We start from the raw sequence: 27,102 nt of genomic DNA, 5'->3' as shown, positions 1-27,102 counted from the left end.
TAGCTCAATAATGGAACATCTTGGTGAAAAGGGCATGGAGAGGGATTTAGCGCTACTAACAAGCATGAGAGCTCGTGAGATGAGAGCAGTGGTGAATTGGCAGTCTCTACACCTTTGGTGTTGAGAGGCACGAGATCAGCCTTATATTAGGCTGGAGGAGAAGGCATTCGGGAGCATGCACATTCTATCACGCACCTGCTTACTCTGACTCTGTCTCCTCTCCAGCCTGCAGAATACCAGCACAGTGTCTCTCTGCTGAAGATCACTAAGCTCTGCTAAAGACTAAGATCTATCTTTCTAAGAAGACTGCTTTACTCTAAGACTCTCTCTCTCTCTCCTGCTAAAGTAGATAGCCCTCAGGCACCTAAGAGAAATTGTTCCTGAGCAAGGTAGCTTAGCAGTCCGCATCCAGAACCTTGTTAAGCTGGGCCCTGATAGTGTACATGTATGGGGAGCATCAGGTGTGGGCATGTAATGGGATTTATGCAGTCTTAGAAGAAAATTAAATTCAAAGTGTTTTTGAAAAATTGATTTCTTGTGAGGAGAAATGTTTTGTCAATACTCACCTGCCACCATCCATCCTCATGTCCAAGGGGCCATCCTTCCGAAGGGAAAAACCTCTTTCAGGAGTATCAAGTTGCATGGAGGAACACCCAAGATCCAAAAGAACTCCATCAAAAGATCCTGGCTGCATGCCAGCTTTCATCAATAAGGCTTCTGCTTGGCTGAACTGTCCCAGCAGAGCTCTGATCTGTTTTCTGTGAATAAACCAGGAAATAGAGAAAACATTTTGTTAAAGTCTTTCTTTCTTTCTTTTTGCAGTTTTTTGGCCGAGACTGGGTTTGAACCCATCACCTCCGGTATATGGGGCCAGCGCCCTACTCCTTTGGGCCACAGGTGCTGCCCGTTTAAGTCTTTCTTAAAGTCTATGATCAACGGAAGGGAGCACATTCTACTATTAGATGATTTAACCAATACATATTTACTGAGTGTCAACCACATGGTTAGTACTATATAAAGACATTTGGATGTGGAAGCCATATGTCTTTGGGATCAAACACTAGAGCTGCCTTAATATAATTTTATTATTGTCAAAGACACAATTATGTACCTTTGTGAAGTGATATATTTACATTCATGAATTAGAAAAATTGCTTTGTCCAACCAAGTCTTGCATCCTCCCCCTCCTTTTTTTTTGAGACAAGAGTCTCATTCTGTCACCAGGGGAGAGTGCCCTGTTGTCAGCCTAACTCATAGCAACCTCAAACTCCTGGATTCAAGCGATTCTCCTGCCTCAGCTTCCTGAGTAGCTGAGACTACAGGCATCAACATGCTAATTGTTCTATTTTTGGCAGGGACAGGGTTTTGCTCTTACTCAGGCTGGTCTTGAACTGTTGAGCTCAAGCTATCCTCCCATTTTGGCCTCCCAGTGTATTAGGATTACAGGTGTGATCCACCGTGTTAGGGCTTCTTCCATTTTTTCATTAAAGAAATTCTTAAATCAACAGGTAAGAAAAAGTACATGCCATTCTACCAAAAGAATAACTTATAACAAGTCAATTTAAATATAATAAGTAATAATTGAAATCACAGAAAAAAGAGGTATGTTCAAGCTACCCACGTTAGCTTTCTCCATGTTTTATGCAGCTACACACTTGAAGAATGAAATGATGACTGAAATAAATGCCTTCTTGCAGAAAGCAGTGTTTTAGCTTTTAGCGGGGATTCTAAAGAGAATGGAGCACTCAGAATCAACAGACGGGCAAAGAGTTGGGATCACCTTATAGTTATTCTAATTCTCCTTCCTACACAAAGTGCGATGCTGCCTTCAGAGTTCTTTAGAAGCCCTAGGGTAATTGGTATGCATTTTGGAAGGGGAATGAGAAAAGAAAAATCGGGCAGCACTCTCAATACCTCATCCTCTCTAAGGGTGGGTAGAATGAGTTTGCATTTTAATAGTGTTAGGAAATTTACACTTATGACACTTATTTATATGTTACACCATTTAAGCTGAACTTCACACCTCTTGGTTATTTGTTTAATCAAATTTGGACAGAGAAAGTGATTTTCAGATTCACTCCACAAATATTTATTGAATATCTGCTATGTGTCAGGCATTATGCTATTCAGAAGGTATACAAAGATTAATAAATTATGGCTTTCTGTGCTTTGAGGTGGGAGAAAGAGATGTATAAATAAATAGTTCACAATATAATCTGGTGAGTGCTCATAACAGACATAAATTGTTCTACTACAATTTGGAAAATAAGGTTAATACTAGCACCGGAAACACTGAACCAAGAAAATCTTGGTATTGAAAGGCAACTCACAAGTCATTTATTACAATTATTTAACTTGTTTTAATTATTTTTGTTTTAAATAACTTTTTTAATTAAATCACAAACACAGATCATGTATACATTAATGTATTTATAGGGTATAAGGTGCTGATTTCATATAGAATTAGGAATGCTTACATCACACTGGTTAATATATACCTCATCTTGTTTACTTAGTTACTGTGTTAAGACTTTTATACTCTATACTAATAGATCTGACATGTACCCTTGCATTATGCACCACTGGTGTGATCCCACCATTCACCCTCCCTCTATCTGACCTCCCCCCTCTCTTCCCATTACCCCCATCCCTCCTTCATCTTGGGCCATAGTTGCGATCTATTCTTCATATGAAAGTGTGAGTGACTGTAAATTGGTTTCATAATGTACTGAGTACATGGGATATTTTTTCTTCCATTCTTGAGATACTTTACTAAGAAGGATATGTTCAGCTCCATCCATGTAAATGTAAAAGAGGTAAAGTCTCCGTCTTTTTTTAGGCTGCATAATATTCCATGGTATACACATACCATAATATATTAATCCATTCATGGGTTGATGGGCACTTGGGCTTCTTCCATGACTTGGCTATTATGAACTGAATTGCAATGAACAATGCAAATCAAAACCACTTTGAGATATCATCTAACTCCTGTAAGATTGGCTCACATAATAAAATCCCACAACTACAGATGTTGATGTGGAAGTGGAGAAAAAGAAACACTTCCACACTGCTGGTGGGAGTGCAAGCTAATAAATCCCTTTTGGAAAGAAATATGGAGAACACTCAGGGATCTAAAAGTAGACCTGCCGTTTGATCCTGCAATTCCTCTACTAGGTGTATATCCAAAAGACCAAAAATCACTTTATAACAAAGATATTTAACTGGTTTTTAAATCTTTCTGCCATTCAACTTTACCGGCGGGGATAAGGGAGGGGCAGGGAGGATAGTCATTGTTTTAATTACTTCCTATTCATCCCATCAGTGAGTGTGTGATTTCATTCTAAGGTTATGGAGAAGGTCAGGCACAGGACACTCAACACTGGACAGGTGAGAAAGTTTATTAATCACATGTATTCCCCTCACAGCCCAGGAGAAGGAGATTCCACATGCCAAGGAGGGCCACATGAGGGTTGAATCCAGAGACACAACGGACAAGCAGGGCTTGTGGAAAGCAGGTCCTACAGTATGAAGAGGTTGGGTGCCTTTTGTTTTTCAAGTAAAAATGTGATCGGTTTGTTTGGCTAACTCCTTGGATTGGCAGGGTACTGAACTTGCTTATTAGGCATGAGAAGAAATTGCCCTGATCCTTTTGATAAAGAAGGTAGTTTGATTAGGGAAGCTTACCTGCACGAACATAGTGGGGAGGAGAACTTGTAGTTAAGCAATTTGAGAAAAAATTAATTTCTTTATAAATATATATTAAAATTATATGCCATATATAAAATACACATATATCTATCTCCTACCAGTTGTTTTACTCTTTAGAATCTTGGTGGATATATCTCAGCTACTATTCAATATTAGTTCAGGGTAGTCATAAACTTTATGGTCCCCCCATATAAGAGTAAAATACACTCAAGAAAGTATTCCTGGAAAAAAATAAAATAAAAAAATAAAAATAAAGGTAAAATAAAATTATGCCTATTGTACACTGAACTCAACTTGAGCATAACGCTGTCTTCCACAAATGTCAAGAATACATGACATTGGGACTTAATGTGAGGTTTTATACCACAGTCATCTAGGTCATGTTTGAACATTCTCAGTAATAAGAATTCACTACTATTTTGCTAGACAGTTCTTTTTAGTTGATAGCTGTTTTATCACTATTTCTATAACTTTTGTCCTAGTATTACTCTATATAAAACAACTTGAAAACCTATTCCCCAGAGCAGCCTTTGCACATATGCACTCTCAGCCAATATAAGGGACATTTTTTGGCTTTCTCTTGGTTTGTAATCTCCCTGTTCCAAAATTTCAGCCATGTATTTTGGGAAAGATTTATCATATCCATGATAATTTATATTTCATCTCAGCTAGCTTATGGTATCTAGTTATTTAACCAAACACTAATTTAGGTGTTGCTATGATGGTATTCTGTAGATGCGGTTAATATCTACAATCAGTTGATTTTAAGTAAAGGCTACTTATTACCTTCAAGAAAGGACTTACAAGCAAAAAATAATGCTTCCCAGAGGAAGAAATTCTGCCTTCAGACTACAACATCAGTTTCTACCAGGGTTTCCAGACTATTGTCTTCCCTGACAAATTTCACATGTCAAACTACATAATCATGTGAGATTTTCTGAAATAAATTTCTGTACATACACTAAACATACAGATATATACATATACATCATATACGCTTATATATAACACAGTGTATATATTGTATTTGTGTATGTATATATCTGTCTCCTATTAGTTCTGTTCTGTGGAGAATCTGGACAGATATTTTTAAAGCAAACTTCATAGGTCATTGGTTATTTTATCAAATTCCAACAGAGGAAATGATTTGTAAATGAAAATCAGACCAATGAGCTGTAAAACTCAAGACGACAGATTTTTGATTGGCTAAGCTACTTTGCATATATCCTTCTCATGGTCACTATAATCTGTTTAGAGACTGGCATGTGTCACAACTCCGGCCAATGAAGATATAAGATATACCTAGTGATGTGGTGAGGGAAGAAGGTTTTTCTGACCCTCAGTTGACATGAAAAAAGCAGCACATAACCCTGATTATTGCTGTCAGATCAGAAGATATCAGTCAGTTTTGGCCAACACTGTAGAAAGCTGAGAGAAAAATTAACCAGGCCACTGAATTGAGCCTTACCTAAAACACAACACCCGCCTCTCAAATTTGAGTTCTATGAGCCCATAAATTACTTTTATTATTAAAAACAGTTTGAGTTGGTTTTTCTTTCACTTGTAACTGAAACATCCTAACTACTGTAACTACCATATTCATCAAGTTTTCTTTTGTCTAACCCATACATCTTGTTTCTTCAGCCACTCTCCATATCCAAAATCTTTCACTATCCTGGCTGCTTTTCTCTGAATGTGTTCCAGTTTGCCTATGTCCCCAGATCTGAATTCCATAATGATTAGCGCAGAATAAAGCAAATTCTTGCTTCCCTTGTTCCATCTTTATACTAATACAGCTCAAGATCAAAACAATTTTAGAATTTATTTCACACTGTTGACATATGCTATCTAAATCTCTTTAGTCTTCTTTTTTTTTTTTTGAGACAGAGGCTCACTATGTCACCCTCTGTGGAATGCCGTGGTGTCACAGCTCATAGCAACCTCAAACTCTTGAGTTTAAGCGATTTTCTTGTCTCAGCCTCCCAAGTAGCTGGGACTACAGGCGCCTACTACAATGCCCAGCTATTTTTTTGGTTGCAATTCTCATTGTTTAGCAGGCCTAGGCCAGTTTAGAACCTGCCAGCCTCAGTGTATGTGGCCTGTGCCCTATTCACTGTGCTATGGGAGCCTAGCCTCTTTCTAGTCTTTTTCATGTTCATTGCTACTAAGTCTGTTTCCTCTATACTGTACTTGGCCAGTTTTGATACTTTTTTTAATCTAAGTACACTACAGCCCTTTTAAGATTCTGGAATTATCTTTAACTACAAAGGCCTTTTTGATACTACAACAAAAGCCTATAACAAATCACTACCATCCAACCTTAATTCCTCAGAAATTATAGCTATTATTCTGTGCGTAGCTAATACACCTGTAAAATAAACATAAAATTTTATAGAGGATGTTTGCATGCTTGGGTCTCCTGAAGCTTAACTATTTAATACACAATATTCAGTTTCATGACTCACTATAAGTAAACAACAAAGATGTATTTCTGTGGTACAAAACTCCGTGTAATTGTATTTAAGTATGAAAAAATCATATGAAAAAAGTAATTATGATGTAATACCACAAAATAAATGAGGTGTTTAAGGTTGAGTTTGTTTTTTGTTTTTTTTTTTGAGATGGAGCCTCAAGCTATCCCCCTGGGTAGAGTGCCATAGTATCACACTCACAGCAACCTCCAACTCCTGGGCTCAAGCGAGTCTCTCGCCTCAGCCTCCCAAGTAGCTGGGACTACAGGCGCCCACCACAACACCTGGCCATTTTTTGGTTGCAGCCATCATTGTTGTTTGGCGGGCCCAGGCTGGGATTCGAACCCGCCACCTTAGGTGTATGTGGCTGGCGCCTTAGCCCCTTGAGCCACAGGCGCCAAGCCAGTTGAGTTTTCTTATACTACATCAGTTTTGTGTTTCTAGAATTGTATAGTTCTCATAATAAAGGAAACATCCACAAAGACTGTGTGGACAAATCTGTTGAAAATTCAGCTCCATCTTCAGATCCTGGGGCATTACCTCATGTAGGCAATTATGTTAAGGTGAATTTTCCTGGATAGGCAGATTCTATGCCCGTTTTTCCTTCCTTCCTTCCAAAGCTCTCCCTCCTTCTATTTCTTTCTTCCATTCCTTCTCTCCTTTTCTCTTCAAATTTTAAACTTTTGATATTTTTACATATGTATTTTACAAATGTTATAAAACAAGTAATACAAAAATATGAGTTGGCAAGAGAGGATCATGATGGTTACAAAAAACAGACAAGCTGTAACTACAAACGTACCATGTGTTCAAATCACTGTTGTCATCATTGTCATTACCCTGTGCTTGCTAGGGTGTAAATAGAATGTTGCTCGTGACTCAGAGTACATACTAAATGATAATGGTTTCTACAACCCCACCCCATAAAAGTGAAGGGACTTATAATTGAAATGCAAACAATATCTTGATTGTGAGTAGTTTTGAGGTTCTTTTTTTTTTTTTTTTTTTTTGACAGAGCCTCAAGCTGTCACCCTGGGTGAGTGCAATGGCATCACAGCTCACAGCAACCTCCAACTCCTGGGCTCAAGCAATTCTCCTGCCTCCACCTCCCAAGTAGCTGGGATTACAGGCACCCGCCACAATGCCTAGCTATTTTTTGGTTGCAGCCATAATTGTTGTTGGGCAGGCCCGGACTGGATTCGAACCTGGCAGCTCAGGTATACATGGCTGGTGCCTTAGCCGCTTGAGCCACAGGTGCCACGCCATTTGGGGGGTTTTTTGACTGCAAAAGTATTCTTAATCCTGACACCAGCAATTCATCTGCACTTGGAGTACAAGTTATGAGTCTATTTTACTTACTATAAAGGAGTAGGTGCTCTAGTACCTATCTGAAGCTGGTGCTGTAAACACTGTATACTTGATTTAAGACTGAATATGAAACTTCATCATTCTTTTAAGTGCACAGTCTAATAATAAGGGTTGAGAATAAATTACCTACTGGGCATGGGAGCTTACTCCTATGATCCTACTACTTTGGTAGGCCAAGGTGAGAGGATCACTTTGAAACCAGGAGTTCAAGACCAGCCAGAGCAACATAGTAAGACCCTGCAACTACAAAAAAATAGAAAAAAATTAGTAGGACATCATGGCACATGCTGGTCATCCCAGCTAGTTTAGAGGCTGGGGCAGGAAGATCACTTGAGCCTAGGAGCTTGAGCTTGCAGTGAGCTATGATGATACCACTGCATTCCATCCCAAGCAACAGAATTAGACCCTACCTTAAATGGAAAAAAAAAGATAAATGACCCTAAAAATTTAAAAATTGGATCCAACTCACAAGGTTAAGTACCTTGTACTTAATGAGTACTCATCCATCTTGGCCTTAGAAATCTAAAACTCCTACGGTTTATAAGGTGCTTGAAACAGAGGGGTATTTTTTGCTACATTAAATAATTTTGTTTCAATGATAGAAAGAAGGAAATGTGTAGGGACCTAGTCATATTAGCATTAAGGAAATATGGAGGAAATAGGAGGATTGTAACGTCAGCCAAACTTTCCCTAAAAGGGAAAACAGCAACTAGTTGTGAAGGAATTGAGGTTTGAGGTATTAAGGCATGGATTTAGAAAGAGATTCAGATATGAAAGAGTAAGTTAGAGATGTAATGTATTAGAACTGTATAGTCACTAAAATTGATGCCTATAGTCAGGAGTAGCAGCAAAGACAATCTGAAGCTTAGGTCACCTAAGCTACACATTAGGTCACCTTCAATTTCATTATTAAGAACCCTGTGGTGAAACATAAGGGCATGCTGAGCTAGCAGATAGATATACAGGAAGCTCTGATCACGTGGACCAAAGGAAAAGGCAGAACAATGCAAAGTGTAAGACAACTGACATTAAGAAGCTGCCAGAAATAGTACCCAGATATTCAAGGAAGCCTGTTACATTGACCTTAAAGTGATTTGCATCCAGGGTCCACTCTACCATAAACTTTAATCATTAGGGGACATACCTAGGTAATAAAATTCTGTAAGAGTACAAGAAGAGTAAAATTCAAACACCTTGTTTTGGGGGGAAGGTCTGCTTATGGTGGATGTAAGTGCTTCTCACATCAGTATCAGCATTAATCTGTGTTAATCCATAATGGGCTACCTATCTGCCAGTTATTAAATTTTACTGGTCTGCAGACAAAGGGCAGAGGCACTGGCTGCTTTTACCACATTAGGCCCCCTCAGCCAGAGATTCAGAGCGAGCCTCAACAGTGGATGAATGCATAGGTCACATTTGAGCAACAGTAACAGCAAACACAGAGTGCTTTCTATGTATTGGAACTTATGCTAAGCACTTTAGTCATTAACTTATTTTATCCTCATGATAACCTTATGAGGTAGGTGATATTACAGCCCACATTCTGAAGACAAGGCAATAAGCATAGAAGAGTGAAGTAACTTATCTGAGTCACACAACTAGGAAGAGGTGGAACAGGAATGCAAACTCCATCCAGGCCAGCTCCAGTCTCCATTCTCAACCACTACACTGTACTCCCTTCCAAATTTCTGCTTATTTAGTATCAATTCAGACCTCCCCCTCTTCACTATCATGATCTACAAATTTGCCTAGTTTGTCTAATGTTTTATGATTTAATTGTTTTTGTTTGCCATCTCTTCATAGCTACAGGCCTGTGGATTTAGCACTCAATAAATATTTGCAAAATAAGGCTTATCTACCAGGTGCTAAACAGCAGAATACAAACGTGAACAGGAGCACACACTACAGAAGGGTATGTGAAAAGCATACATAAATCACTGAGGAGGAGGTTTATTTTTCCCAATACAACAGGGCACTGTGGAAAGGGGAAGTTGCATCTTAAGGCTAATGCTTAAGTCCCGGCTCTGCTACTTACTAACCCCGTGGTATTTGACGAGACACTTAATTTTCCTCAGGTTCAGTTTCCCTGTATCTCACACTGCTTCATTTTCCTCCTTTGAGGTAGCCTAACATGGTAGAAATACTTCAATGAGTTTTGGAGTTAGGTTGAATCAGACCATTAGCTTTCCATTAAGACTCGGATTTCTCATTTGTACTACGAGGATGACGGAACAAAATTCCAACTTCATAGAGCTGTTGGAAAGTGTATATTAATTAATTTACAGAACACCACCTACTAAAATGCCTAGGCATAGAAGGACCTTAATAAATGTTACATCTCTCTCCCTCTCCAAACTGGCTTTCTTTCCTTTGATAGAATTTTGTCACTGTGCTGGCAATTGAGAGCTGGGAGCAATGGCAAGGATTTGCTCCAAGCACACCAACTGCAGGGCATATGGATTGTGTGTGACCTTTAGACCACAAAGGTCTAACTTCTCCAACTTCTCTTATGCCTCACTACTATGCTGTATTTCTCCTTCCATTTTACCATGCTATTACTATAGTTTGAGAACTGTTCATCTTTTGATATGTTTACTCCACAAAGCTCTTTGCAGATGTAGTTATGCCTAACATATTTTTGCTGTCATATTGATGATTACTTCTAAATACTATTAAGTCCTGTCCTTGTCAAAGATTATATTATATAGTAGAGATGGAATGAAAATATATTATTTCTGATTAACATGATTTGCTCAAAATATTTGACAGTATTATCTTTACTGACCATTGTCTTTCCCATCAGGAGATACTAAAAAAAAAAAAAAAAACTGATTTACTAAGCATCTACTAAATGTCAGGCAATTTTCTAAGCACCAGAGCTTACATTCTAAAAGGAAACATTTAAATAATCCCAATATTATATAAACAAATGCCACCAATATTACATAAACTCTTACAGAGATAGGAAACTTCTTTCAACACAATTCAGAAGGCCAGCAAAACCTAATACAAAATTTAAGAAAAACATTAATGTAGCACAAGAAGAAAAAAAAAAAAGGCTAATCTATGTCATGGATAAAATAACAAAGTAACAAAAATTAACACACCATGAGCAGAACAGATTGGCTACATACTAAAATCCATGAAGCAGGGAGATATGCAGTACTGAAGATAAGGAGAGACCTCGAGGCCAGAGAGAGAGCTTTTTTATAATTGCTTTAGAATATTAGAGACTTAATAAATATTTGTTAAATGAATATATAATAATTTTAACATGAAAGAACTCTTTTGGTCTTAATTTTAGGCCAACATCCTTAGCCGATAAACCATATAAAAATGTGATTTTCCTAAATATGTGATCTGAGGTTTCATTACACTAGAGCCCCTTTAGAGAAGTTATATAATTTAACATTATAAACGAGATAAGAAAATGAACAGGAAAGAATTTTTATAAGAAAATTCCTTTGGTGAGACTTCTTTTTTCCTCGATTTTCTTCACATAGTACTTTACTCTTTTTATATAATATTCAAACACTGAATCCTTGATTCCATCTAATTCTTGAATACTTACTTCCTTTGTGTTTCAATCCTACTGCTCCACTCTCCCCATTCCCCCACTTATTCTCACTCTCGTATAAGGCCTGATTGTTCCAATGCCTGATGATAATTTCTTATAGACATTTATAGAGCTCATTTGGCATGCAGTATACACTACTTTGTAATGTTATTTACCTTTTACATATGCATCTTGCTGCCTCCCATGGACTGTGTCGTACACTTTTTATTCTACATTTTCAGCATCCCCAAAACAGTGTTTAAACTTTTTTTTTTTTTTTTTGAGGTAGAGTCTCACTTTATTGCCCTGGTAGAGTGCAGCAGTATCATCATAGCTCACTGCAACCTCAAAATCCTGGGCTTAAGCAATCCTCTTGCCTCAGCCTCCTGAGTACCTGGGACTACAGGAGCACATAATCATGCCTAGCTAGTTTTTCTATTTTTAGTAGAGAAAGGGGTCTTGCTCTTGCTCAAACTGGTCTCAAAGTTCTGAGCTCCATCAATCCTCTCCCCTTGGCCTTCGAGAGTGCTAGAATTACAGACATGAGCCACTGCACCCAGCCAATTAAACATTTTTTGATGATTTTAGGTGGTGATAGTTCTGAGAGACATCAAAATTTTTTAAAAGGCATCATACTTTTAAGAACTTAGTGGTAACTCATTCAGTGTTTTTCAATATACTAAAATGTGATCAATGTGGTAATGAAGATATGCAAGATACACAGTATACTGATAGTTGCTTTGGAGACCCAAATAGATAGTGCTACATTTATAAGCTTAACTGAATACAATTGTTACAAGGGCACAGTTAGAAATTTATCTTTCAAATTTTTAAGATTTATGAGAACCTTTAAAGCCACCTTATAACTACAGTTAATCAGTTTAACAGATTGTGTGTTTTAAATTTTTGTTGATGATATCTTGCCACCTACAATATCATGAAAGAACTTAAATCCACTTAAAGGAAAAATGCTAGCACGTTCTATTAACAAAGAAAAGAAAATTCACAATTCACACCAACCAAAGCGAGGGAATTCATTTAAGTTTAATTAATACATTGAAGAAAAAACTTTAAAGGATGATTGACAATTCCAATACTATTTAAACAAAATTCCTTCTTGGAGTATTTCCCTTCAAGGATACTTTTCCCAGAAAAAAAAAAAATTATTTCATATGTAGAAAGATTTATTTTATGTACAGTCTGGTTTTCTCTGAGTAATAATTATCAAACAATATTTATAAAATGCCCTTTAAGAAGCTCCTTCTATGATGTCTAAAATGTCTGGTTCCTGTTTGCTGGAACTTTGTTCCGTTTACACAACCTTCTCATCCAAATTCCTAGAAAGCTTACTGTGATAATTCGAATAAGAAGTGTCTATCTCTCCTTGGTATCATTTTCTAATACTTACACATTCCAAAGTAGTTTATATGAATTCAACCTCTAAATAATCACTATGCACATGCAGTGCCAAAATACCACATTGGTTCTATCAGTTATTCAGGAAATTCTATCACAACTTCAATAGTAATAGTTTGGAATTGGATGACTGCCTACATCCAGGTCTGACTGAACCAGATGATTTAAGCCAGTGGTCTCTAATTAATGGTGAATAACACAATCATTGAGAGAATGTATGAATTATGAATACTTTATCATCAACTCAAAAAAATCAACATCAAGATAGATAAGGTGTATTGTAGAAATTTTCCTGAGGAGTTCTTATCTATAGCATCTTTAAGAAGTGATGGTTAAGTACAGCAAGAAAGAAAGGCGATTTTGACATGTCATCTCTCAAGACCATGAGTAATGGTATACTCTTCAGCTTGATGACAGCTTTTATCAACTAGGTATGTACAACAAACATGAAGTAAATGAGTAGGAGAAAATTAAATGCTTACTATTATGGTAAAGGGTAATGGTTGTCACAGAAGGCAAAGGACTGCAGCTGCTAGAAACACTGAGATTTGGGAAGTAGCTATGTGTGTCACCCAACTCCCACAGGTAAGGAAGAAATTCAGCTTATTGGTAGTGAGCAATAAGGTCCCTGAAACAGAAGAAGACTGAAGCACTAGCCAGTCTTCATGCATCAAATGACCAAATTCTATCTTAATACCTGTTGATGAATGGACTTTAAAATGGCCTTAAATTAGATTTAAATAGATTTAAAAGTCACTACCTAGAACCATGTACCTAAACGTGAAAGAAAGATCTATAATAGAAACCAGCTATTAGCTCAAAATTACTGCCCCTCAAGCCTGGTGTTTAAATTTTACAACTAATGTACATAATTATTCTACTTGATATCTGTATTCATTTTAATATAAAATAACATTTAATATATTTGCAATAAGACAAATAGATGCTCCAGGAAGACATACCACTATTTTCTATAAACTAAATTGTCAGTGGATAATGCTGTTGACTACTAGAATGCTGAAATGATTCATCTGGAGAAGGAAGAGAAACCATGCAAAACTTTTCTCCTGTCAGTGGTTCCTATTAGCTGCTAAACTAGTGCAGTTATTATATGATATAACAAGAAGATTATGGTAAATAACTAATGCTTTTAGGCTAAGGAAAAGAAAATCTGCCCTTTATGACCTCTGAAAAAAGTTCATTAAAACTTAAAATTGGTGATGTGCGTTTTAGTGGATTTTCTTTTCTTTTCTTTTTTTTTTTTTGTTCAGTAGGAGTACAAAAACTCATTCCCTCTGTAAATGCATATTAATTAGTTGAGTGTGTTGCAGAAGTAAATTTCTTTTAGCTATACTATTTTCCAGAGACCTCTCTCTGAAAGGGCTTTTCTGTACTTTTCAGTTACTGAGTTTTACTCCTGTAACTACTATATATCGTTTCGCATTTTGAAAGAATATGCAAGTGGATATTAGTATGAAATGATATTTCAAACAGAACATTAATTTACTTTATGTATCTCATAATTTCCATTACTTTGCAAATAGGTGATTGGGTAACTAGGTCCAAACCTGGATATGCAATGCAAAGATAATCCTTAGGATCTGTTCTTTTTCTTGCGTTAATGTTGCCTAATACATCATGACTTCTGGTGTGTAAGATTTCATTTTCCACATTTTCAAAATATGCTTCATGAAATATTTTTAGGTGCAGGTTAGTGGGCTGATATTTTCATCTTGTATCCATGTAGTAACATTAATAAACATATAATGTCAAATAGATTTTAAGGAGTTGATTAATATAAAATTAAGTAGATTTTATTATTCAAAGAGTATTAAATTCAAGGGCAAAACATGTTTTCAGCCACTCATTATAATTATATATGTGAGATATAAAATAAATTATTCAAAACTGTAGAGGTTAACTATGCCTGTAAGTATATAAAAACAGTATCAGTTTTTGGCAATAGATTCAATCAATTTTTAATTTTCATTTCACTTACTTATTTATATTTATTATTTTGAGACATGGTCTCACCACGTTGCCCTGGGTATAGTGCATTAGTAGTATCACTATAGTTCAAAGCAACCTCAAACTTTTGGGCTCTAGAAATCCTCTTGCCTCAGCCTCCTAAGTAGCTGGGACTATAGGTGTACACTACCACAGCCAGATAATTTTTCTTTCTTTTTTTGTAGAGACAGAGTCTTGCTATGTTACGTGGGCTGGTCTTAAACTTCTGGCCTCAAGAGATCCTCCTGTCTTGACCTCCAAAAGTAAGAGGATTGCAGGCATGTGCCACTACACCTGTCCTCAATTTTTTATAATTTCTTTTAATTCAACTCTTGTATAACATTGCAGAAAGTTGGACTTGCTGATAATACTGCAAATACAAAAATGACTTTTTTTGCAGAAAATAGTAAAGTTCTAGATTATTTCAAGTACATATAAATATAGTTAGAAAGTCAAAAGAATAAGTCACCTATACTTTTAAGTTTAAATTTTTAAATAATATTCATCTATATACACATAAATGCTTTTGTGATTTTAAAGAACAGTAGTCTGTTGTAGACGTTTTCTGAATACTTCTATGTACCAGTTACTTTGTTAGATATTGAAGAAACAAAGATTTACTCCCTATTCTCAAAGAGCTCATAGTAAGTAATACCAGTACAACTTTATGATTCACAGAATATTTTAAGTGAGATGATATTTTCATCATCATCAAAAATTTATAAATTATATTTTATAAAAACTTTTATCCTTTAATTATAACTATGGAAACATGAAACTAGAAAATATTTTTCTTATCTATCAGGTTACCAAGTACACTAATAGGGAACAAAATGAGTACTCAATAAATATTTGATAATGAATGAGTAAAAAAATACCAAAAGGTCATACAGCTAGTAGTGGTAAAGCTAAAAATTAAACCCAGGTCAAGTTAATTCCACAACCAAGATGTCAAAGTATTACTATAGATAGCTTTGAAGGGTTGATTCAGGGCATCTGTTTTCATACCTCTGAGATGAAACTGATTCAACAATTTCTTAATATAGTAATTCTTGACTTATGTATACATTTTTTAAAAAGGTAGAATATGTCAGGAGAAAAAGTTCATTCATTGCTCTAGTTTTATACCCTTGGAGGGCAGAGGGCACTAAACAAAATAGAATTATAGAGATCTACCATCTGTGTCACCAATATAGGTGGTTAGGTCACTGGCAGGTATTATGAGACAGAAATTATCTTTCTGATGACAAACCTTATTGTGTGCTTGAGAATAGGAACGATCTTGCATCAGAATTAACCAAGTTAACTTCAGACCAGCACAACTTGATTTCTCAACTTAAAAAAGAGCAAAACCTGAAATAACATGATTTTGCAAGTGTATGAAAATGAACTCATTCAAATTTTGGTTTCAATTATTTTGGTTAATTTATTTGTGTTTAAGTAAGTTTTACAATAAATATTTGTTGAAAAGCTATTTGTAGGATTGCTGAGCTGGATGTGAAGTGTCCAAAAATGCTGCGTGACTTATTTCTGTAAATGGACCTGTTTAATCACTATAAAAATGTCAGGCCTGGACTTAAAAGATCTCTAAAATTACCAGGAATCTTATATTCAGGGATTTTTGAATAACTAACATTTACTGAACTTTACCATGGGCCAAACACTGATTTAAGCACTTTTCTTATATTGAAGCATATAATCATAAAATATATTTATAAAGTAGGAACTATTATTTTCCCTCATTTTATAGATGGAGAAACTGAGGCAGAAGAGTTAAGAGACTTCATGAAAGTTACATAGCTAATAAGTAGTAGAGCTGGGATGCCAACCCAGGTAGTTTGGTTTTAAAGCCCACACTATTAAGCACTGTGCTATTACTTCTGCAGTCAAAAAGAATTACCAAGTACAATAGCACAAATGATAGCCCCCATCCAAAATTATACCATTTGCCAGACATTGAGTTAAGTGCTTTATGTTTATTATTTCATTCAGTCCGTATGAAACAACAATTTGAGATAGTTATTACTAGACCTATTTTACACATCAGGAAACAGACCCAGAATGTTGAAATCATCTATTATCACAGGGAGTGGAAGGCTGAAATTCTAATTGTAGTTGATTTGTTTTCAATTCCTCTACTCTTAACCACTGTGAAATTTAACGCATTTTGCATATTTTGTACCTCAAAAGTCTTTTTATTGGTTCAGGGGGAAAATGGAAAGTATGAATAATTAAAATAGGCTAAAAGAGATACTAATACGGTGTTCTATTAAATTTATATATATATATTAGTTTGATTTAGCCATTCCACAATGTATACATATTTCAAAACAACATTTTGTACATGATATGTATAATTTTGTCAATTAAAAATAAAATGTCAAAATATAAAATACCACAGAGATGAAAAATTATCAGTTGTCTTCTGATTAAAAATATATATATATATACATATATATAAATTTGAGTTTTCCAAGGAAAATCCATCAATTCAATAATATGTAAGGATCAATAAGCAGACAAATGCAGCATGAATAATAGCAGTAATAATTGTAGTAATAACTGCTGAATTTAAGGCATCCCACTCAAATTTGAAAGAATTAAATTTCTCTAATTGAATACAGGCATCTCTTCAGCTGACACAGCCAAGTTATTCAACAAACATGAGTCTGGCATTGTTTTTATACAGCATTTTAAGAGCAGCTAGGTTACTAAAAACATCTGAAATCTTTTCTTCTACTTAATTCCAAATAGCAGTCCCATCAGATCCAAATTAAAACGGACTGGCCAAGACCAGCATGTAAGCTGGCACTAGGCTGGCTCAGAAGTCAAAGAACTTTAACTTCATGCATGGATGCACAGCATATATAGTACCTTCAGGGAAAAAGCCCAAGCTAAGCAGGAACACAATTTATCTGTAACTGATTATGTTACACGTGTACAAAATGATATTACCTACATCACTTCCAAGGAATCTCCTGCTGATAATAAACAAATGAAATGTTAAGGGGTCTTTTAAAAATACCATCAACAGCAACACCACCAATAAACATGGTAGCATCAGCACCTATATTAACAGTAATGAACAATTTATACAAATTTCATTCCATAAAATAATAATCAGTCCTCGAGTTAAAAAAAATAAAACCGTAATACTCAGCTTTTGAGAAGAAACTTTTTTCAAAGACTCCATATGTATAATAATACACATATACATATATAAACACAGGTTTAATTATACTACATATCTAAAGGATATAAAGCATATGCATGAGATATAAACACATGCATACATATTTGTGCATTATATATAATTTCTTAGTTCTAAGAGAACGAAAAATCTAATTGGTCAAAATCAGTCATAAAATTTTAACCATGTTTCTGCAAGAAACAGCAGTGCCAAAGGGTAATGCATCGCTAATGGTTTCCAGTAGAATAAATAGCTACTCTGACGTCAAAACTTTGTTACACTCCAATAACTGGCTCACTTGGGGTTTCAGGTACAGCAAGTTACATGTCAGTTTTAAATAAAGTTATAAAAATAGAATGCCTGGTGAACCATATTGTCGCTATGCAACCTGATACAATATGATTTATATCCAATAAAATGTTAACAAAGGTGATAGATTATACCAAAATAGCATCTGGTGGTTTAGGATGCCAAGCTTCTTAAAATTCGAATGAAAAAAATACCATACTTTACTCAAGATAGAGCAATAGCAGCAATTATTACTGCATTATTCATGGTGCATTGTCTGCTTATTAATTATATGACTCAATGTATAACAATTGAGTTATACATTGTTGCCACAAATGTCAAATTAGAGATACTTACATATCCCAAATATGAAGTAATTCTTACAGTGTTAAATCTCTCTTGATAGATACAATAATAATATTCTGACCAGGGACATGAAGCAGTAAGGAACAGTAAGTCTATACAATGTAAAAAATGGATTTTTATGTTAATTCATATAGAAATACGATTTTTCAGAAAGGATATTTCTCAAACATAGGAGTTTCCAATCAAAACAGAGCAATTATACTGCCTGGTAACTAGATTTGAAATTGTAAATTGAAAACCCTTGAAAGACATGCTCCAATTATATATTTAATATTTAAAGGATGATAATTGACATAGTTTTATTTTAAGGTGAGCACAAATAAGATCTTACAAGGTTTGAACAATCCATCAAACAGAATGTACAAGAGAGGGTGGTGCCTGTGGCTCAAAGGAGTAGGGCGCTGGCCCCATATGCTAGATGTGGCGGGTTCAAACTCAGCCCCAGCCAAAAAAAACCCAGAATGTACAAGAGAATAATAATGGTTTCAGTGTCTTGCTATGGACTGCATAGAGGCTATCATATAGAGAAGGGGAAAAAAATCAAAATGCCTAATCATTTCAGCAACAGTATTTACTTAAATATATCAAAACAAAGCAATACATACTTAAGTTACTGATGATGACAGCAATTTTTTTGTAAGAAAATACTTATAGTATTCGCCAATTTTTTCTATCCTAATGTAGACAATATTTTTTCTTATATATACACATTCATATACAAGTGTCTTAACCATGAAATAACACACAAATGCATAGATATATATGCATTCCTCTATTCCCTCATCTTTACATACTTTGTATACGGAAGGCAAGGAGCTAGAAATTTAAATATATACTTTCCAGTGCCATTATTTATCAGATATTGATACCTGATAATCTTTGAGTCAGGTAACTTTTAAGTCTTATTTTTCGTTTGTGCATGTAGTGATCACAATGGAATGAAATAATAGATGTAAAGTCTCTAGAATGCCCATCACAGGCAAGGTTCCGGGCACTGTTTTTGGGTACTGAGAATCACTGGCAAACCAAAGAATTCTGCCTTCCTGAAGCCAATATTCTAATGGGGATGACAGATGTAATAAACATTATAAATAAGAAAATTATGCATTTTTATATTATTTATTATCTAGACTCTAGGCAAAAGATAATACAGAGAAGGCCTACAGGACGAACAGTTTAATTCTCTCAACTCTTTCATGCTTTTCTCAGTTTTTCTTTCTATCTTTTCCTATGATGATGCTAGTAAGTTTCTATATAATATTTTCAGCAAGGTATAGACTTCATAATCTATATATTACCAGTTTAGTTGGATAGTTTAGACATGGTAAATTTAGGAAATGAGAAAGGGCAAAGGAAGTGTGAAGGGAATAAGGATCGTGCATGCTTAAGATTCATTAATTAGGACTTGTTTCTAAACTTATATTTATAGATTTCAAAGTACCTGTTTTGTTTTGCCTGTTTGGCATAGCATTAGCCATCTTTGGTAATTCACAATTACCCATCCCCATGACACCATAAGAATTCATTCACAAAGTCTCTAATTAGCTCAAGCTATATAATTCTCAGCCCACCATTAGGTGATTAAGAAATTATAGTTACTTTTACTGACATAAAGCAATACTACATTTTTAAATGAATAAAAATGATTCTTTCCTCCCATATATAACCCTTACACAAGGTCATATCCTTCTGTAGTCAGCATTTACAACTTAAATGTTACAAAAGAAATATCTTTTAGATCATATAGTCTAACCTGCACCATATAGATAAAAAGAGAAATTCAGAAATGAAGAGTAATTTGTTCAACTTCAAATGGCTAATTATTGGAAGAACCAATAATGTTAGAAGGGGCTGTGAAGATTGTACAAAAAGGAATATACTAAGGAAACTGAATTTTAGGGTAGCATAATATAATCCTTTACATGTTGATGCTCTAATATCCAGGGGAAAACCACCTTGGTATGCAACGATTTTTCCCGTTTTCTGCATCACAGTATTCCTGTATCACAACTGATCCTTAAATTATTAAATACCTGGGCAACATGTGATTATAGGATCTAGGAAGACAGTGGAGTGAGGCTCTTCATAATAATACACACTCCAAGGCAGGATCCTCAGTCTCCTTTGATTTTTGAGGATTCAAAAAAATTTAGATAATCACTAATTCTATTGTTCTAATTGCCAATGTAGTGAAAATTCTCACCATCAATGGAGGACATGGTAAGATATTAACAAGGATTATCACATGTAAAGTATTAATTTAGGTGAAATGTAAAAATGAATTGTAATATAAATAGTAATACAAATACAAGAATAATCTATGAGCAATTTTATTTAAAATCCTGGAGAATTAAGGTAAATGAAATGCTTTCATGTTTTTAAACAGTCTATAAGAATTCCTTCCCACAATATGAACTACAAGATCTGAACGTGGCTTGGAGTGGTACAGGGTCAGTGAGTTATGCAACTTAGGCACAGAAACTTCCTAGGCCTAAACTTTAAGGGCCTATGTGGTTAAACATAGTTGAGAATTCAATTCAGATGTACAAAGTAAAATTCTACATGTACAGCATTGTGCTAAGCCCTACGGAAGGTGCATGGAAGACACACTAGATGACAGTTGCTCTCAAAGCACTTTCAATGTGTTAGAGGTATAATAAAAGCTATTCATATTAAAGAACAATATACAACAGAACAAAACTAAATAAAAGGGGTAAAGGAGAAAGGTAAAAATGAGGCCTAGCAACTAAAAGACTTATGTATATATAAAAAGGCTATTTTAAAAATTACTGTTTTGGGCGGAACCTGTGGCTCAAGGAATAGGGCGCCTTGGGCTATTGGAATCCCCTTGGGCTGGGGATTCGATCTGCCACCTTAGGTGTACGTGGCTGGTGCCCTAGCCACTTGATCCACAGGCGCCGAGCCAACATGGTCATTTCTAATGGAAAGTAGTGTAAATACTGTAGAAAGTGATAATAGTGTTTCAAAATTTACACTTTATTTCTTGTCCCACTCTCTACAAAAAACAAATCAGGTTTTAATAAAAAGAAGTTTTAAAAAGTTATATTGATTTTCTCAGGGATTTAGTTTTGTCTTTATCCAACTATCTCCTTGATACAAAACTAAATTATATTTCATCAACATTATCTATGCCCATAAGACCAAGAAGTAAAAAGGATGGCAATAAACTATAGAAATGTCTCATTTTATATTACTACAACTACCTTGATGAAGTGGGTGTAGCTACTAAGGAGTTTTAAACTATGTGAACAAATGAGTGGCATCTCTTCATGTCTTACTAATGGGAAGATTATTTCCAGAGAACAGGAAGACAGAATTCTACTCTATGAAGACCACAATACATACTATGTTCAGATCAGAGCACATTTTAAAAAATATACTCACCAAAAACTCAGTGAAGTAAAGCATTTGGAAGTCATGTTTTAAGAGATTAAAAATAGAAACTGAGGCTTGGCGCCTGTGGCTCAATCGGCTAAGGCGCCAGCCACATACACCTAAGGTGGCGGGTTCAAATCCAGCCCGGACCCGCCAAACAACAATGACAGCTGCAACCAAAAAATAGCTGGGTGTTGTGGCGGGCGCCTGTAGTCCCAGTTACTTGGGAGGCGGAGGCAGGAGACTCGCTTGAGCCCAGGAGTTGGAGGTTGCTGTGAGCTGTGAAGCCACGGCACTCTACCCAGGGGGATAGCTTGAGGCTCTGTCTAAAAAAAAAAAAAAAATAGAAACTGAAAATAACATAATAATAAGGAAAATACAGACACAGGATTGAAGTACTCAAGAATATTGAAAATATTAAAATCTTAAGATCTGTAAGAATACTGTATACCAGTTTCCTCTTGGTGGATGTAGTTATAAAGTTTCATTTATGGGAAACCAGGAAGACTTGGATATTTTGGTGACTCTCTGCCTTTCTTCTCTATATGAGAAGCCACAATAGCAGGAAAAGGGTCATGAAGTATGAAGGAAGGAAACTGTAGTGCTTAGTCTGGCTAAGAAGGCATGGGCTGCTATACAGCAATGGGCTGACTTAGTGTTATAGCTCAGTAGAGGTAAGATGTCTTATAACAATACCTGCCTAACAAAAGATTATTTAACCTAAAGAATATGGCAAATAGGATCCAATAACTTTGATTACCTAAGAAGTTGGAAGGCCAATTCTGGTTCCTAATTTTTATTACATCCCATTGGTAGAAATGTCTGCTCTGTGAAGTACAACCAAACACAATACTTTTTTCATCCTAGCAAAAGTAATTATGCCAAACTCCACCACAGGAAAGTGGATATCTATATGCATATGCATATATATTTGCATGTATATGTGTGCATACAGCATACAGTTTTAGTGATCATGTGGTCACTTTTCACATGTTGATCCTTCCTTGATAAATTGTGAGCTATTCAAGGGCAGGAAACCATCTATCCACTAGCTGGATAATGGTGGGCCGACAAACTTAATTATTACATAAATGTATAAATCTGCTGGTTTAGTGATTTATAACAAACTGGCTCTCTATGGCCTTTTTTGTTAAGTGGTCTTCTAAAAGATAGGCAGTACAGTATATCGGTTTCAATGTACAGACTATAAAGCCACACTGCCTTGGTTTAGGTTCTGGCATTGCTACTGACTAGTCAGTCCTCTGTGCTACAGCAAGTTACTAAACCTCTTTTTGTTTTAGTTTCTTCGTTCACAAAAATACAGTCACTAACAGTAAATCTATGTGATAAGATTATTATAAAGACTAAGTAACACTTATAAAACGTTAAGAACATTGACCATCACATAGTATGCAGTCAGCAAACAGCAGCTGTTTTTGTCAGATGCCAGCATTTTCATTGTGTAAGAGAAACAAAAACGTATATACTTTACCAAAGATATAGGGGCTAGCCACCTGAATGTCTAACAAGTGGTCTATGTAGGTCTTTAGGAAGAGCCATAATTGACATATGTTCTAATGTGTGCAACATGCACGCAAATATACAGAGTATATCTATCTCTATAGCTATCTATTTTGATACATACACATGTATCTCTTTATACTTACCTATATTGATATCTACTGTACATGTATCTCTCTAGTCTATCTACCCATCTATCCATCCATCCACCCATTCTTATAAGCCATATTCTTTCACATATAGAAAGTGGCATAGAAGAGGAGTGTTAGGTTTCAAAATTATCTAGTAAAAGAGATTTGGCATTTCTGATAGGTTCCCAAACTTCACATTCCTTAAAAGTTCAATTAAAAGTTATAAAAAATTAGAAATGGGGGTTTGATTTGTTGGTCTGCTATTTATTCCTGTGGACTCATTTAGTATCCATTGCCATTCCAGTCAGGAAAAATGAATTCACTGAGGTTCTAGGAAGTAATGGATAAAATGATTCAGTGATAGAACCCATGCTTAGTTAAGGTAAGCCAGTTCTTGAAACACAATAATTAGAATATTTCTGGTGGGAGATGGTAGAAAATTTAGATTGGTCCATTGACCCAGGTTAAGGAAGAAACAGATCCAATAATAGTAGTCAAATATTGTTAACTCTTGGTTCTAGAATACATACCAGAAGTATTAAAAACCGTAGGCAATATGCTCCTTTTAAAAGTGGTATGGTAATCTTAGTTAAGAATTACTATGTTATGAAAAAAAAAAAAGTGGTATGAAATATTTATCTCTCACACATCACCTCAAAAAGAGTGACATCCAAGAATAAATAGAGATATTCTGCAAAGAAAAACTATTTTAAGTAATTTGAATAACTATGATATACAAAATAGGAAGAAGCTTCTGGTACAATTTTGTTTTGGTTGGTATTTTGCTTTATTTGTTTGTTTTGTTTTGTTTTTTTGAGCCAGAGAAAATACAGGTCAAGGTTAATTGGGATTTACTATATCATGATTTTCTAGCAAGAAAATAAAATTACTAGGAGCTCAAAGTTCAAAGAATCCTTAGACATAATATGGAACCAACAGAAACATACCATTTTATTTACGGACTCCAGATCAAGGAACCAACAGAAACATACCATTTTATTTACGGACTCCAGATAATAAAAACCAAATACATGACACTTAACACTCCTAGTTCCCACATTATGCCAGGTTTTCCTAGCTTCCTTCTTAATAAAATGACTTACAGACAGGAATTACTAAGCAATAGGCATTACCTTAAATTACAGTTTATCTGTTACCCCTACTCAACAGCCTATGGTTATGGCTCAACTAAGTTAATTATGGAATTTTTTTTTTCTTTAAATCTGAGTAAGAAGTGAGCCTGCCAGTCCAACATCTGTAATCTCTCCAACTTCCAGTTGCATAATATATGTTCTTATAATCTGGGGGCCCCATCTTCTTCCTTATTTTAACAAAATCATGTTGGTTTTGTTCAGAAAATGTTTTCTATGTCTATAATAGTTTCAGTTTCCTCTTCAAACCCATGTGTTCTATTCCACTGTTGAGAGCCTGGGAGAAACTCTTTTGTGGCTTTAGTTTGCTTTAGGCATCAGTCAGTCAACATATACTTGTTGACCACACTATATCTGAGGCAACAGAGAGAAGAAGTAAGTAAGACAACAGATCTATATACCTGGGGGCTATAATTCTAGTGAAAGGAAAGAGATAATAAGCAGTTAACCACATAAATAAATAGAATAATTCCAGGTACTGATATGAATTATGAATAATATAAAATAGGATAAATTGAGGAAAGTAATGGTAGAGGAGAGGAGGAAAGGGGCTGCTTCAGCTGCATGATGAAATAAAGGTCTTCAGCTCACGACTAAAATAGTGGGGCTTAAATGATGAGAAAGAGACAGCAATGCAGGGAAGAATGTTCTATGCAAAAGGAATAGCAAGAGCTAATTACCTGATATGGAAATGAAATTGATATGTTCTCAGCACAGAAAGGACAGTATGTCTGGAACACTGTGAACAAGAGGAAGCTTGGAGAAAGATGAGCTTCAGGAGATGGGCAAAGCCCAGTTGAGAAAGATAGAAAAATGAGAAGGCTTTGCAAGTAACAATATGGCTAGAGATGACATTATTCACACTACATTTAGAGCAGGGAGGATGGGGAGAAACTGGATAAGGGTATGCTTTGAAGTAGTATAAAGAAATATTAGCAAGGGACAGGAATCAAGAATAACTCAAGGAACTAGGTGACAATTACTAAGAAAATAGAGGAGGGGATTGGGAAAGAAAACATAAATTTGGTTTACTCCATGTTAAGCAGAAATTTCATGTAGCTAATTAGACTAAACTTGAGTTGAGCTTAAGAAAAAGGTCAGGCCTGGGGATATAAATAATAGAGCCATGAGTGAAGACTTGGCCTCAGAAGCCATGGGCTCTGAAAGAGTTTAGATAGAGAAAAAAGCCAAGGACAAAGCCTAGAGGCACTTCAAAACTGAAAGTCTGTTAGAGGAGGAAGAGACAAGTTAATAGGAAAATGAGCAACTCTGAAGTCAAAGACTCCTGGAGAAAACACTGTAGTAAGAAGGGAAAAATTTTTTTTTCAGGATTTTAGTGACGAAAACTCAAGTGGAGCAGTTTAAGGAACAGATGAAAAGTGATGAACTGAAGGGACTGATTGGAAAAACTTCATCAAGGAGGTTTTTTTTTGGTAAAGGGCAAGAGAAAATGAGGCCAAGCTATGAAGAAATATGGGGGTCAAGAGAGGACTGTTTAGAGTCAGATCTTAAAAGATATTTGTTTACTGATAAGAATGCTCCCATAGAGAGAGAGAGACTGGTAACGCAAAAAAGAAAAAATGCCAAGAGCAAAGACCCTTAGAAAGAAAAAAAAAGAATGAGATCCAGTTATTAAGTGGAAAGGTTTATTTTTAAAAACAAGATACTGCATTATTGCTGAAGGGAAGACACGGTGGATGGGTACAGATAGATACAGGTAGGATGATAGAGCTGATGGCAGAAATGTGAGAGTTCATATTGTATTCATCTCCTTCATCTGTAAACTAGGGAGGTGGTGAGACCCCTGGATGAGAGAGAAAAAGAAAGAAAGGAATCAGAGATGTAAAGAAAGCAAAATATGAAAGAGTTATCTAGTATGGGAATGGGAATTTACTGGCAAGGACAGAAGTACCTTTGAAATTAGTGATGCCTTCCTTACAAGCGAAAATATAATCCGTCAATACTTCCTATTCTCTTTGTCTACTTTATATTCTCCTTAGCACTCACGGGCAACTTAATACATATTTTACATTGTATTTATTATCTCCCACTTGAATATAAGCCTCAAGATGGCACAGATTTTGATACTTGTTTTTCACTATTACGTCCCCAGCACTCAGATCCAGCCTCATACATAGTTGGTGACCAATAACTAACAGTTGATTTAATGAATTTCTGAAAATAAATTTAAAGTTAGTCCAGTTGGTATAATTACAATGTTTTCAAGAGTAAAGTTTAGCTGAAAATATAAAGAAGTCAGTTGATGTCAATGCAATTTTGGGGGGTTTGCCAGGCAATATAACAAAGGAAGAATAGAAAAGGAAGTTAAAGGTATTTACACAGTGCCTTGCCATGGAATACAGCTGAGTAAAAAGATACATAGTAAAGACACAAAAGAGGTGAAGAATAGTAAAAATAAATAAATAAATAATGAAGTCATTGGACATTTCCTAGAAGTTAAGAGCTCCAATGGGCTGAAAGACAGTGATGATCTGACAGGACAGTAAGTGATGGTCAGAGAACAGAATGT

The 27,102-nt window shown here is 35.5% G+C and overlaps 1 protein-coding gene across 1 annotated transcript in view; it reads right to left on the bottom strand.

Moving 5' to 3' along the window:
* Positions 1–27,102, bottom strand: part of METTL15 (methyltransferase like 15) — a 198,380-nt gene that overhangs the window by 45,964 nt on the left and 125,314 nt on the right. The window contains exon 5 of the mRNA XM_003781201.2: positions 567–758. Within this exon, the coding sequence (XP_003781249.1) occupies positions 567–758 (192 nt within the window). The remainder of the gene's footprint in view (positions 1–566; positions 759–27,102) is intronic.

This window comes from Otolemur garnettii, unplaced genomic scaffold (assembly GCF_000181295.1).
Source record: "Otolemur garnettii isolate 467f Iridium unplaced genomic scaffold, OtoGar3 scaffold00001, whole genome shotgun sequence".
NCBI classification, from domain to species: Eukaryota; Metazoa; Chordata; class Mammalia; order Primates; family Galagidae; genus Otolemur; species Otolemur garnettii.
The sequence above is the reverse complement of the archived record's forward strand: the minus strand, read 5'-3'. Positions and strand labels throughout refer to the sequence as shown.